Source organism: Rhinopithecus roxellana, chromosome 12, assembly GCF_007565055.1.
Source record: "Rhinopithecus roxellana isolate Shanxi Qingling chromosome 12, ASM756505v1, whole genome shotgun sequence".
In the NCBI taxonomy this organism is placed as follows: domain Eukaryota; kingdom Metazoa; phylum Chordata; class Mammalia; order Primates; family Cercopithecidae; genus Rhinopithecus; species Rhinopithecus roxellana.
This window is the reverse complement of record NC_044560.1, coordinates 126,921,757-126,936,688: the sequence shown is the minus strand read 5'-3', so window position 1 is coordinate 126,936,688 and position 14,932 is coordinate 126,921,757. Positions and strand designations below refer to the sequence as shown.

At 39.8% G+C, this 14,932-nt stretch overlaps 1 protein-coding gene across 2 annotated transcripts in view; it reads right to left on the bottom strand.

Moving 5' to 3' along the window:
• Positions 1-14,680, bottom strand: part of ELAVL4 (ELAV like RNA binding protein 4) — a 159,493-nt gene extending 144,813 nt beyond the window's left edge. Inside the window, exon 1 of one of the 2 annotated variants that reach the window (XM_010356885.2) lies at positions 14,512-14,680. In XM_010356885.2, the coding sequence (XP_010355187.1) occupies positions 14,512-14,529 (18 nt within the window). In that variant the 5' untranslated portion in view covers positions 14,530-14,680. The remainder of the gene's footprint in view (positions 1-14,511) is intronic. The other variant, XM_030913779.1, reaches the window with a different exon arrangement.
• Between the last annotated feature and the right edge of the window lie 252 nt (positions 14,681-14,932).

Sequence of the window (14,932 nt, the reverse complement as noted above, 5' to 3'; positions counted from 1 at the left end):
GAATGAAACCTTCTTGAGGACAGAGACTGTGCTTTTTGTTCACCACTGTGTGAACAGAACCTGGCACTGGGCCTGACACATGGAGGGTACTAGATAAATATGGGTTGGTAGACTTAACAAACAAGAATGGATGGGTGAATGGATGGATGAAAGAATGGATAAAAACTCAGCTTAACTTATTTGTATCATTGGGAAATAAGATAGAAAGCATGTGTCCATGTTTGAATCAAAAATTTAAAGGGGAATGGGAACATCCCAAATCCACACCTGCTGATGACAGTGGGAAATAAGGTGAGATACTCTCAAGAGAACGGTGGAATTCATCTGTCCCCACCCTTTCCCTCCTGTGTATTCTCTTCCAAATCTCTTTTCTATTCACACCTTACCAGGCCAAGCAAACAAATGATTCTCCTCATTCACTGATTCAACAGACACTTCCTAAGCTCCTCAAGGAGCCGGGGCCCCAAAGCAGGCATGAACTAGCACTGAGCACACAGACAAGCAGGACACAGGGTGGGAAATATCAACTAAGGTGGGTGTGGTATGGTAAGTACAGAGGGTTCCTGTAAGAATACAGAAGAGTCAGGCCCAACTCAATTTGGGGTGTTCTGAAGACATAACAGGCATCCCAGATAGATATAATGGCATGGCTATATGGACAAGAGGAGGAAGAGTAGTCCATTCAGAGGTGGAAGAAGTGAGAAATGACACAAATCAGGTCCCTCCTCTGGGCTCTCAGGGCACCCTGCACATATCTCATCATTGCATTTAGGGCAAAGACTGACACTATCTGCTTATTCTCCTTGTTTTCTCCACAAGATTGTGGACTCCTTGAGATCAAAGGCTATGTGATTCATCTATATACTCCTAGCATCCGCCAAGTTTCTGGGATACAAAGGATACTTAACTGGATGAATATGAACTTCAGAAAGGGAAGACAACATACCATAGTGGTTAAAAACATGATAAAGAACACTGAAACTCACTTGGCTGCGACACCTTGAGCCATTTCTCTGTGCCTCAGTTTCTTCATCTGTGAAATGAGGATAATAATAATACTCATCTGTATTAGTTGGGTCTGCGCAGAAACAGACAATGAGACAGACAGAAGTGCAAGAGATTTATTAGTTTCTTGTGAAAATATGGGGGTGGGGACGGTGAAGAAAGTAGAATTGGAGACAGAGCCTCAGACTATGAGGCAGATCAGACAAAGGCTTGCCAACCTAATGGAGAGCTCTGAAATAAAGATTACCCATTAGGGGAGTTCCCATACTGGGCAGAAATGGCCAGGCCTTAGTACTCCCAGAGTGTTCAGTCATTGGCTAGGACCACTCAGCAAAAGCATGGCCTGCGGGCACTGCCACTGGAGACTCATCTAACTGCACTCCTTGCAAACGGACATAAGCTTCCTCTTAAAGGCAGATCTGAATGGTGCACCTCCATGAGGGCCACACTACCTGATGGGGTTGTGAGGTTTCCATTAGTTACTATGGATTAAACACTTTAAACAGTGCCCAGAATTTAGTATGCATTATTTAAGGATTTGGTCTTACTGTGAGTTATCTGTACAACTATATCTTTGAGTTTATGTTCGTAATCATAAACTCGAATGACTACAGGGGATAGGTAGGAAACATAAATGTGTAAATTGACCTAAAAAAGAGGAAAGGAGGCCCATGCTCTCTATAGCCTAACTGGAGAGTAAATACCTTGTCTCAAGGGATTCAGGTTAAAAACAATACCAAAGAAAATAGCCACTATTCAAGCCCAGCAAAGAGTCAAACTCTGAAAACTAAATTGGTATATAATTTTATGAACAAACCAAAGCTATTATGTAAATATCTTCTCCATCACTTTTGGTCATTGACAGTTAAGCGCAGAGCATCATAAGGATCTTACTTTTCATAAACCATGCTGGTGAACTTGATCTCTCTGATACTTTAGGATTGATATTACAATCTTAAGAGGTATCAAGGAATATTAAGGTATGTTCTGCGTTTGGTATTCAAAGTTTTGATTTTTTAAATGCATAGAGACACTCTGTGCTGGATATTAAACATATGTCTATTTCTTTTTCCTCTCCAACAAGAGAAATAGGAGAAAAATTACCTTGAATGAGGAGTGTAAATCATGCTTGAGCGCTACAAGGCACTCAGGGTACCTGGCCAGAGGAAGTAGGCAGACAACTTTGTCCAGCCACAATGGATGAAGAAGAGATGGAGGGGTGTGGGGAAATCAGGTTCTGGGCCTATAAAGTGTGGAAATGTAGGCTCACTGTGCCACTGAGTTCTGAGACTTGTTTGAGACTTGGCAGGTGACAGTGGGAGAGTATCCTACAAGTAGGATCACACTGGTGACAGTGCAGTAGTTGGAACAGAGGACCCAGTGTAGCACCTTCTCACCTAGAGGCTGACCCAGGCCCTCCTCCTAGTAAGAGCAGGAGATTCTGCTTCACAAAGTCCTTAGTTACTGCTCTGGATCTTGATCCTCAGCCAAGTTGCAACTCTGTCACCAGTTCTCTATGACTTAGCTGCAAAGCATGACATCACTTATGATTCCTGATTGTGGCATATTGATGTAGTTTGAGCTGTTGAGGGGAAAAGGAATGTGGACACTCCTATTATACCTAATTATGTATCATGAAAAGTCATACAGCTTCTTTTGGAAGTCGAGCTTTTGACAAATAGATGGCAGGTGCCTAAATGACATTCCTTGATGACACATGAAAAGGTCATAACAATCTCTCTGAACTCTGAAATTCTAGGTTTTATATAAAGAGATTTGACAATTTATTCTGTTCATTTACTTGTAACGAACAGTATATGACAGGCAAACTTTAGGGCATACAATAACTTTTCATTTCAATTTTGTAGTACAGTGTAGTATTTAAAAAATACCTTATTGAGATAAAATTTGTATAAAAAAATTAACCATTTTAAAGTGAACAATTCAGTGGCATTTAGTAGGTTCACATTTTTGTGCAACCATGACCTCTATCCAGTTCCAAAACATTTCCATTATTCTCCCTTATTCATTAAGCAGTTTTTCCCCATTCACCACCACTCCCTAACCTCTGGCAACCACCAATTTGCCTTCTGACACTATAGATTTATCTATTCTGGATATCTCATAAATGAAATAATATAATACGTGACCTTTTGTGTCTGGTTTCTTTCACTTATGTTTTGGAGGTTCATCCATGTTGTAGCATGTATCAGAATTTCTGTACTTTTCATGGCTGAATAATATTCCACTGCATTATATAAAACAATTTGTTTATGCATTCATCCAGTCATGGACATCTGGGTTGTTTCTACCTTTTGACCATTTATGAATAATGCCTCTATGAACATGTGCGTACTTGTATTTGAATACTTGTTTTCTATTCTTTTGGGTACATATGCCAAGGAGTGAAAGCAAAACAGGGGGGTTCCATTTTCTCCATATCCTCACCAATACTTTTTTTTTTTTTTTTAAATCTAGTAGGCATAAAGTCGTATCTCATTATGGTTTTTATGATGCTGAACATCTTTTCATGTGTTTGCTGGCTATTTCTTAACATCTTAAATAACAATCAGGGATCAAAATTTCAGTTCAAATTTCGTTTTACATGAGGCTTCTAAATGTAAATAAATGAACTGAAGTGACAGTTTAACGGATACTTTCTGTGAGCTTCACTAAGTCCATGCATGTATAGGCAATGACAAGTGCATCACAACTTGCTAAGTTTTAGTGTAGTAATTTTTTAAACTTTATTGTAAAATGCATTTCCATCTCAGAAATCTTATCTTAGAATCAGAGAAATATAACTGATATTTAAGAAAATGCAAGCTCTACAAGGGTAGCAATTTTAATTTATAACACTCTATTAGGCACTCAATAAATGTTGGCTAATTAAAGGTATCAGTTTGACTACCTGGACCCAGAGACTGAAAAATTTAATGCAGGCAGTAAGGAAGAAAAATGAATCTAAGATAATTTCTAGATTCAATATTTTTCTGCCTAGGGCCACTGGGTAAATAGTGGTACCATTAACCAGAATAGTGAATATAAGAACAAGAACACTTATAATAAAAGAATTATCGTGGGCCAGGTGCAGTAGCTCATGCCTATAATCCCAGCACTTTGGGAAGCTGAGGGAGATGGATCGCTTGAGCCCAGGAATTTGAGACCAGCCTGGGCAACATGGGGAAACCCCATCTCTACAAAAAATACAAACATGGTGGTGCATGTCTATAGTCCTAGCTACTAAAGGAGCTGAGGTGGAAGGATTACCTGAGTCTGGGGGGCAGAGGCTGCAGTAAGTAGAATACAGTGCCATTGTACTCTGGCCTGGGTGACAGAGTGAGACACTGTCAGGAAAAAAAAAAAAAAAAAGGAATTATCTTAGAATTCTTGCCATTAACGCAGAGGTCCATTTTTACTTTTTTTTTCTTTAGACTACTCAAGTGAAGCCATTTTTATTTTTTAATCTTCAATTTTCATGCTCCCTTTATAACAACCTTTCTATGTGGATAAGTGTAAAAGAAAAGTGAAAGGGTGCTATAGAAACATAAGGTAAGAATGCTGCCCCTTTCAAAATTTCCCATTTAATTTTTTGTGGTTTGGTTTTTCTTCCTATATATCCTATCCTGTCCTTACCCCTGCTGAATGTCAATCCATCTCACATCAATCTAGTGTTCCATGGTTATAATGACAGTGTTTACAGTACTGGTTATCCCAATTTGGTTTTGTAAATTTGTTAAGTCTGTTCTCTAGCTCATGAATTAGAGAACTTCTCCCACAGAACAGCATTTATCTATAAAAGCAGACCATGGTCCATTGCGACCCCTATATGACACCACTTTGTGATTAGAGGATAGAGCACTAAATTTTAGTTTACTCTGATCACTTCCCCCCATAGACTCTGATTCTTCCATTTCAAAAATCAGAAAAAAGTAACTCAAGCTTACTTTAATTTGGAAAAATGTTTTGGTGCTGTCTTTTAAAATTATTTTATTGTAAGAATACTCTAGCCTTGCTTGCATAATGTATACCCAAAAAGAATAAATCACACCCTTGAAGGTGAGAGAAATATTATTGGAACTCACAAAATTGTCCTATGTATACAAAAGTTTCTTGAGCTCTGTTCTTGTGTCATATGTCCCAAACAACATGGCAACTTGACATCATATTATAGTATAGTCACATGTTGCTTAACAATGGGGATACATTCTAAGAAATACATCAGACAATTTTGTCATCATGCAAACATCACATAATGTACTTACACAAAGCCTACGTTGTATAGACTACTGCAGACGTAGGTTATATGGGATATCCTACTGTTCACACACTACAAACTTGGACAGCATGTGACTGTAGTTAATACTGCAGGCCTCTGTAACACAATGCTTGTATTTGTGCATCTAAACATAGAAAAGGTACAGTAAAATACAGAATAAAAGACTAAAAACAGTGCATCTTTATAGGCAGTTGCCATAAGTGGAGCTTGCAGGACGGGAAGTTACTCTGAGTGAGTTAATGAATGAGTGCTGAGTAAATACGAAGGCCTAGGACATTACTGTATACTACAGTAGACTTTATAAACACTGTACAATTAGGCTACACTGAATTTATAAAAATGGTTTTTCTTTTAATAATAAACTGTAGTTTCTATAAGTTTTTTACTTTATAAGTTTTTAAACTTTTAGACTCTTATAATAACACTTAGCTGAAAACACAAACACATGTACAGCTGTACACATTTTCTTTATATCCTTTTCTATAAGCTTTTATCTATTATTATTATTATTTTACTTTTAAAACCTTTGTTGTTAAAAACTAAAAATGCACACAGTAGCCTAGGCCCATACAGGGTCAGAATCACCAATATCACTGTCTTGCACCTCCACATCTTGTCCCAAAAGAAAGTCTTCAAGGGCAATAACAAACATGGACCTGTCACCTCCTGTGATAACAATGCCTTATTTTGAAATAACTCCTGAAGGACCTCCCTGAGGCTGTTTTACAATAAACTATTTTTTAAAATAAGTAGGTGTACATTCTTTTTTTTCTTTCTTTTGAGACAGAGTCTTGCTCTGTTGCCCAGGCTGGAGTGCAGTTGTGCAATCTTGGCTCACTGCAAGCTCTGCCTCCTGGGTTCATGCCATTCTCCTGCCTCAGCCTCCTGAGTAGCTGGGACTACAGGTGCCCGCCACCATGCCCGGCTAATTTTTGTATTTTTAGTAGAGACGGGGTTTCACCGTGTTAGCCAGGATGGTCTCAATCTCCTGACCTCGTGATCTGCCTGACTCGGCCTCCCAAAGTGCTGGGATTACAGGCATGAGCCACCTCACCTGGCGGGTGTACATTCTTAAATAATGATAAAAAAATATAGTATAGTAAATGTATAAACCAGTTACCTAGTAATGTATTAACATTATCAAGTGTTATAAACTGTACCTAATTGTGTGTGCTATATTTTTATATGACTGGCAGCACAGTAGATTTGTGTGCAACACTATTACCACAAACATATGAGTAACGTATTATGCTACGATGTTACAATGGCTGTGAAGTCACTAAGCAATGGGATTTTTTTCAGTTCCATTATAATCTTACGGGACCACCATCATATATGAACTTTGTTGCTGACCTAAATGTTCTTATGTGGTGCATGACCATATAGTATTACATTCAGTGTCATTTCCCCCTCAACAAGAACAGACAGCGAAAGTTTGTAGTACAAAACTCTTATTAGTAATACAAACTTGTGGTGTGACTTCAATTATTACCATCATGCACCAGGCACTTCTAGAACACTAGTTCCAGTGACCTGAGTAAGATCCTCAAAACTTTTGCTTCCCAGATGACCCTTTGTCCAGAAACTCATGCTGCGAGAATAAAAAGACCTTTACTCTCAGAAATGTAGGGAAAAAGATGGGCAGCCCATCTTCAGGGAAAGAAAAGGAAATCCCTTTAGTAATAACAGCAGAGCAAACTAACCCAGATCAATCACAAGTTGCATAAGAGAGCAAAGCTGTACAGAGTCCTACTCACACCTTCAGCAGCAAAAACACGACTTCCTGGTGTAGACTTCCTATTTAGGCACTCTGCAGTTGATGACTACTCAGAACTTTTGCTTTTTATTTTCTCCTTACTCCCATCTCCACTCTACCTCCTCTACCTCTCTGAAATTTTAATTCAAGTCAGCACAAGTTCAAAACTTTTCTTGTAAACGTTTTGGTTGAAGAAGGCTCATACTAAGTCATTTGCTCAATAAATAACTTGTTGATTGTCCCAAAGTGCTGGGATTACAGGCGTGAGTCACCGTGCCTGGCCTATATAGACTTTTGAAGGTCAAAGTAGAAAGATTTTTTTCAACGCTATCCACCGGTTGGGATAAGTTCCTTTGTGGTATATTTAAAATTAATCATGTTTTGAAGTCACAAAACCAGGATTTAAGTCCCTACTCTTGTCATTTACTGGATATCTATTATTGGGCAAGTCATCCAACTTCTCCAAGGCTGTCGTTTTTAGAGTAGTGTCTTGGTCAGGGTCTCAACAGGAAACAGAAGGCATATTCAGAAAGGGAAATTTAGCAGGATTTAATGAAGATAAGTCATTAAAGATAGAAACAGTGGAGACCCAGCCCTAGATCTTGAGAGAACCCATAGAGAGAGAGAAAGCTGTAGCTGTAGATTGGATAGGTGCTGTGGCCTCCAAGCAGCCACTGCTAGCCAGTAACCTGGAAGGGAGAGAGCTGTAAATATTCCAAACTCACTTTTCATCTGTCTGAGATATCTTGTAAGCACCTCGTATTGGCTGAATCCTTCCAGAAGCAAGAGTGCAAGGGAGCTTGTTGATGAAGCTATGAAGGTCAGCCCCAAGGCCACAGAAAAGATTGGGAAAGGGGTAGGGAGTAAGATCTCAAGGGCAAATGGAAGATACTCAGCAGAAAACTTACTAATGGCTGCCCACCTCTCACATAGATTTGCTGTGAAGATCAGATTAATATTAATATATGTAAAAATACTTTGTAAACTATAAATAAAATACACAAATATAACAATTATAAGGTCTATCCTATAAGAAATAAACCAAAAAGTATAATACCAATCTATGGTGTGAGTCTTCTAAGGTTGACAGATCTCATACTTTCAAATCTAGTATATTCTTTACACTGGAATTTATTCTTTCTGGTTAAAATTTCCAATCATGAGGACAAAAATCAAACAGAAAAGGAAATTTTCAGTACCAAATTTTCAGTACTAGATAAGTGAAAAATTAATTCCCCTGGCAAGATGGGTGTGACAATGGTTGGGCAGGACTCAGACACCTACACATTAGCATCTATCAGATTGTTTTCCTGCTTTCCTCCCTTTTCCATCTCCTAATCTAACTTCTGCCAGTAGTAGAATTAGCAGAAGTCCATTTTCTATTGCATTTCCGAACCAGTTCTTACAAGCACAAATTCATTTGCCAAAGAAACATTCAACAATCATTTGGAGAGAACCACTATGCTAAGCATCTACTTATTGGTAGACAATATTTATGTCAACACTTACTCAGCATACAAAGCATATAACTCAGTTTACAATAGTTTTCCTCCTTGCTCACTCCTCTCAAGCACTGACCTCCTTGCTGTAACTTGAACACCTCTAGGTACACTCCCGCTATATGGCCTTTGACCTAGCTGTTCCCTCTGCTTATACAATCCCCAGATAGCCACACAACTAAAACTTCCTTACCTTCATTAAGTTTTGTTCAAATATCACTTCCCACTGAGGCCTACTGTATTCAAAATTGCAATCCTCCACTGGAATCCTTATCCCTCTTTATCTTACCGTATTTTTTTTTTCCACACAGCATTTAAAACTGTCTAACATGCTCTATGATGTCCTTCTTGATTATGGTTATTTTTAATGTCTACTTTCTCTTGTTCCTTTGCTGACAGGGATAGCTGAGTTTTGTTCACTGATACCTCCTAAACGCCTACAACTGGGCCAGGTCCATACTGGACACTCAATAAATATTCACTGCATCTATTAATCAATCATACCTATAATCCCAGTACTTTGGGATGCTGAGGTGGGAGGATCACTTGAGGCCAAGAGTTTGAGAATAGCCTGGGCAACATAGAGAGACCCTGTCTCTACAAAAATATGCAAAAATTTAGCTAGGCTCAGTGGCATGAACCTGTAGTTCCAGCTACTCACGAGGCTGAGGTGGAAGGATTGCTTGAGCCCAGAAGGTCAGGGAAACAGTGAGCTGTGACCATGCCACTACACTCCAGTTTGGGTGACACAGTGAGACCGTCTCAAAACACAAAACATAAAAAACAAAACAAATCAATCATCCATCAGTCATCTGAAATGGTTTTGGGAGGCTCAGAGACATAAGAATTTTTTGTCAATGGAAGTATTAAAAGTACAAAAAGAAAGCTATTTTGATGTTACATTTTAAATCTAATAGACTCATCCCAACTATAACTTGTTGCAAAATTATTGCTCATAGGTGAAAATTCATAGTGATGATTAACCTCCATTATAATGAAATGTAAAAGCTGCAGTATTTCTATTAAAAGAAACATAAGATCAAGTATCAAGCTGGTACTATAGATAATAAGCATTTGCAATTAACATACTGTGAATAACTGTAAACTCTGTTATCATACTAATAAAATTTAAAAATTCCTACAGCAACTGGGAACTCTGTAGCAGTTACATTGTCAACACTAGCCACTTTGCCAATTGTTCAGAGGCTGTGCAAATTAGCACAAACTGGTAGTAACAGTAACATACATAATGCTTTTGGGAGTCATTTTTGCACAACACAAGTTTAGAGGTTTTTTTTTTTCTTTTCTTTAGATACAGTATCATAGTCTGATGCATGAAGGTGTGGAACAGAGATGAACTTCAAACTAGTGAGAAGAATAAACCGTGTAGTAGGCAGTTTAGGTTCCTCTGAGTAAACTACTGCCAGACTCTGACTTGAGTGAACAAAGGTGCTTGTGTGGCAAATTCTGGTCCATAAATTCATGGTTTGAATATGTGGAAAAGATGCATCAAGGGATTAGTATAATTATTTTGTTTCAGAGATACCTAGAAGGTCAAAGAGTTCAAATGACAAGGAGATATGAAAGTATCAAAGTGTTAAATGGTTTATTTTGAGAAAGTCAAACCTTCTGCTTCTATCACCTAAGACACTATAAAACCAGAAAGATTAGGAAGCTACTGCACAGCTGTCTTTTTTGGTCAGTGAAAGACATTGCTAGTGGACCTTATCACAGATTAAACTCAGCTTGGACAATGACCCTAACTCAATTTCAGTTATAATCAACTTTACACACAAAAAGTGTGGTGTGTGTGTGTGTGTGTGTATGTGTGTGTGTGTGTTGGTACATGATGAGTATTTTGGGGTTTCTCACATGTAAATCCAAATTGAACTGTTCCAAAACAAGAATTAAAATCTCACCTGTTTCATATTCTACATGCTGAATTATTTTGAAAGAATCAATACAGCTTTTTACTAAATACCATGTGTTACTGACTAAATTAAGTCCCTTCAAATTCGTATGTTGAAGTGCTAACCCCCAGTATCTCTGGATGTGACTGTATTTTCACATAGGGCATTTAAAAAAGTAATTAAGGTAAAAAGAGATCATGTGAGTGGGCCCTAATCCAATAGGACTGGTATTCTTAAAGAAGAGATTAGGCCGCAAAAACAGGCAAAGAACATATGAAGAGACAGACAAGACAGCCATCTTACAAGCCAAGGAGACAGATCTCAGAATAACAGCCCTGCTAACACCTTCATCTTGAACTTCTAGCCTCCAGAACTGTGAGGAAGTAAATTTTTGTTGTTTAAGCCTCCCAGTCTGTGATATTTGTCATGGCAGCCCTAGTAAATTAATACTCTATGTATGATTTATCTCATCATGTTGTTCTATCAAAAGATGAAATCAATTATAAAAATCCAGTTCCCAATAAAAAAAAATCACAAGTTGATAGATGCCTCATTTATGCAGTACCATGAGTGAATAAGTCATTTCACATTAAGTAAGATATCCAGATAACTGAAGCTTGCCCTTAACAAACCAAAGTTTGTAATCTAATCCTTTCAGATGGAAATGTTTCCAAAATACATCATTATACACTGCCCCACTTTTTAGAGAGCATATACAATTTAACTCTTTTAAAGAATAAAAATTAAAATTTCCAACAAATCAGCAATACTATTTAGTACCCTAATTCAAGTTTTACTTTGACCCAAGATTAAGACTGATTTCTCATGTCTTATCTTTACAATTTGTTCACCCCTCACATTCAGCCAATATTTCTTGAAACTTGTATTTAGCAAGGCTTCTAAACTTCTATGGGCTGAGAAACTAAGGAACTAAACATGTTAGAACTATGTCTGAAGTAAAAATAAAAAGGCTTGAGGGAATGTGTGAGGAGCTTGCCTCTGAGTCAATGAGTTAGCATACTGTTTGTGGATATATGTTTGCTTTTGAGAAAAGTTTTTGCTTCCACCATAGTTTTTGCCTGCATTTTCAAGACATAATGTTGTAAAAAGTTCATGACCACTAAGTTTGGATAAGTGAGATTTTAGTTTTACAACATTTTATTAATAATTTTTGGTTTGTTTCTACCTCAAAAACTTTTCACAGCATATTTATGATACATTGATATTATAATCTATATAGTGTTGATTCTGCCCTATAAAAAAGATGGATTTGAATACATCAATTTAAAAACTAACAACTAGCATGTATTGGTATTTACCATGTGCCTGGTACTGTGCTAAACACACTTTACATATTTCACTTAACTAAAACAATGCATAGAATTTACTGAAAGCAGGAAAAGGGATGCAAAATCACTATGATTTTTCAGGAACTGTGAATACTGGATGGATATTATCATATCCATTATCATATTATGCAAATGAGCAGTACTGGATCAAATAAAACATTTCAATTTTTTTTAAGCTACTAATGAAGACTAGTACCAAATTAAATATAATCTTGGCACAAGAACAATCATTTTTTTCCATGGACCATCACTCCTGACATCAACCTGAAGTATTACAGTACTTTCTCTGACTTTCCTGCAGCTCAGGATAAACTTATGAAGAAGGTATACTATTATGCAGAATTAGGCCTCCCAAAGGCATGTACTTAACACATTTGGAGGTTAACTTTCAACATGAACTTTATTGATGTATAATGCACATAAAATCAAATGCACAGATCTTAAAGGCTCAGTTTGACGACTTTTGACAAATGGATACACCTTTGTAACCAATACCCCAATCAAGATAAAGCATATTTCAGTCACCCTAGTGAGCTCCCTCCTGTCCCTCTGTAGCCAAATCTCCCTCCCCAACTACAGGGAGCCATTTTTAAGCAGATGTAGTAGCAGCGGTGGTAATAGCTACTGTTTATGTTTGGTTGATAATAGCAGTACTTACTGAGTGCCCACATGGCAGGCACTGTACATATATAATATTCTATTAATTCTCATATCAACTTTACCAGGTTGGTATTAACCCCTGTGTCTATGGCGAAAAAAGTGGGGGGAAGGGCCAAAAATTTAATTATGCAAAATCACATAACTACTGAGTGTTGAGGTCAGACTGGAACCAAGAATATCTAACGTAAAATCTCTTGTGCTAAACTATATTGCACTTACACAAATGCTAAGGAGTTTTCTGTCGACCCAAAACACACAGTAAGTAGAGGAATTAGCAAGGCCACCAGCTCTAACTCACAACTCCACCTCTACTACAATTCACACCCAAGTACCTTATCTTAACCAGCAAGCAAAGGTTTCAGAGGCTAATACTAATGATAACTAAAGAGGATTACTTACAAGTTCTTCAACTGAAAACCTGCATGTAAATCCCTCATATATTTCTAAAGTAGTTAGGAGAGGGGGAAAATCCTCTGTATGGGTGGGTGGGTCACAACCCCATCGGCCCCAAGGATTTTGTTAGTGCTTTAAAAAATGAATGGAAGGAATCCAACCATCCACTTGCTCATGGTCGACCCCATAAGCCACAGTGCCACAGTCTACCCTACCTAAGAACTGAAAGGAGAGGCACCGCGCAGCCATCGTACTGTCACTTTATTTAGGAAGCAAGTGGTGTCATGCAGCATTTTACTGTCACTTTATTGAGGAAACAAGGAGGCAAACATCTGGATTGAACCTTTTGATTCCTTGTTACGTTAATTTTATTCAGTGTTTTAAACTCAACCCACTCACATTTACAAAACACTTCACACAGACTACTTCCCTCATGAATGGAGTTCCATTCACATCTCACTTAAAACATCAAACTTATTCTGAAATGACGGAGGTTAAAGCTTGTTCAGTGTCAATTTGCAAGTATTATAAAATATTAAAAGCTAGGCGCACAAATGCAGGAGGATAATGTGAGGCAGCTTCTTCAAGGAGCTCTACTAAGTTAAAGCATTTAGGTAAGGGACATGGATAGGCTTAAAGGAACCACAGAGCTCTCAACAAACTGTTGTGGAGCCGGGTATTTAAGTCCCCAGTGGGAAGATTTTATGAGAATTATCACCCTTGAGTGGTATTGGCTAACAGCTTGGGAATCAATATGACTCATTTTCCCCAAACCTGGAGTTGTTTTCTAGAAGTCCCTCCCTTCGGTTTCCCTGTGGTCTCCTTAAGTCCCTTAACATATGTTGGGGGAGGGGAGGTTCTCTCCTGTTAGAAACAAATGAGTCTCCCGCAAGTTCAAGACTTCAAGACCTGTGTTTACTAAATCCTACATGTATGACAGCCCCAGCCGAAAGAGAGACAACAATTACAACACACACAGGTACACCCTACGAATACGTGAGCCTCCTTCTTCCTCAGCTAAACATGAGCACTGCTTAGTGTAACACAGGCGCCTTCCCAATCTCGTCTAAAAAAACCCAAGTCCCACGTCCACCGCGGGGTGTAATAGAGGAAAGACAGGGGAGGATGCTGCCCTCCCTGTGTGACAATTAGCGAAAGTCACACAGAGGGAACCCCTAAGGATCCAAGCCCACGCGCCCAGCGCCTCGGGGCCCTGATCGCCCGAAGCTGCCTGGACTTTTTGGCGCCACCAGTACGTTCAACAAAACCACCTCGAGGACAACTCCGAAAAGGCGCAGAGAGAAGTGGCGCGGGGCTGCTGTGGGGTCGACTCTCGCCGGGGAGGGGACGCGCGCGTGTCAACCCAAGTTTCAGTTGTCTCCCCTGGGGCCGGGAAGTCTCAGGAGGCCGGCAGGGGTGTGACCCGGACCTGAGGGGCCAGAGCCCCCAGATGGGCGGCGGATAGTGTCGCCAGGAGCCCTCGGGTCTGGGCAGCGAGGGGACAGGATCCTCTTGCAAGGGCCCTCTCCCCCTCCCTGGGAGTCAGGGTGGCCAGGCTGGCCGCTGGGAGAAGCCAGTCGCGACCACGTGGCCCGGCGGGCGTCGGTAACAGAGGGCGGGCGGAGTCGGGGGTGCGGGGCCTGCGCCGAGGCGCTTCTACCTGGTTCTTGAGGCGCATCTTCCCCGCCGGGCGATCCGGCCCGAGGCGGCGGAGGCTGGGCTGGGTGGGGCACAGCTGGCGGGAAGACGTCCGCAGATCCTCACTGCGCTAGCTCTCTAGCTCGCTCTGCGGCTCCGCCACTGTCGCCGCCGCCACCCACTGGCCACCTCGAGGGGGCGCTTCGCGTAGAGACGGAGGATGACTCCTGCGAGTCAGGTTCATGTGGTGGCCCTGGCGCCTACCTCGGGGGTTGGCATTCCAGTGTGCTCAAAATGTTGAAGGAGAAAGTCTCCTCTCTTTCCTCCAATGATGCTACCTGTGGTCTGCTTAAATTTTAAATGAGGTAGCTTCTTTGAAGCTAAAGTTCACTGACACCCTTTGGACCAATGTTAATTGCTGTGCTGAGCCCAGGGGGTTTATA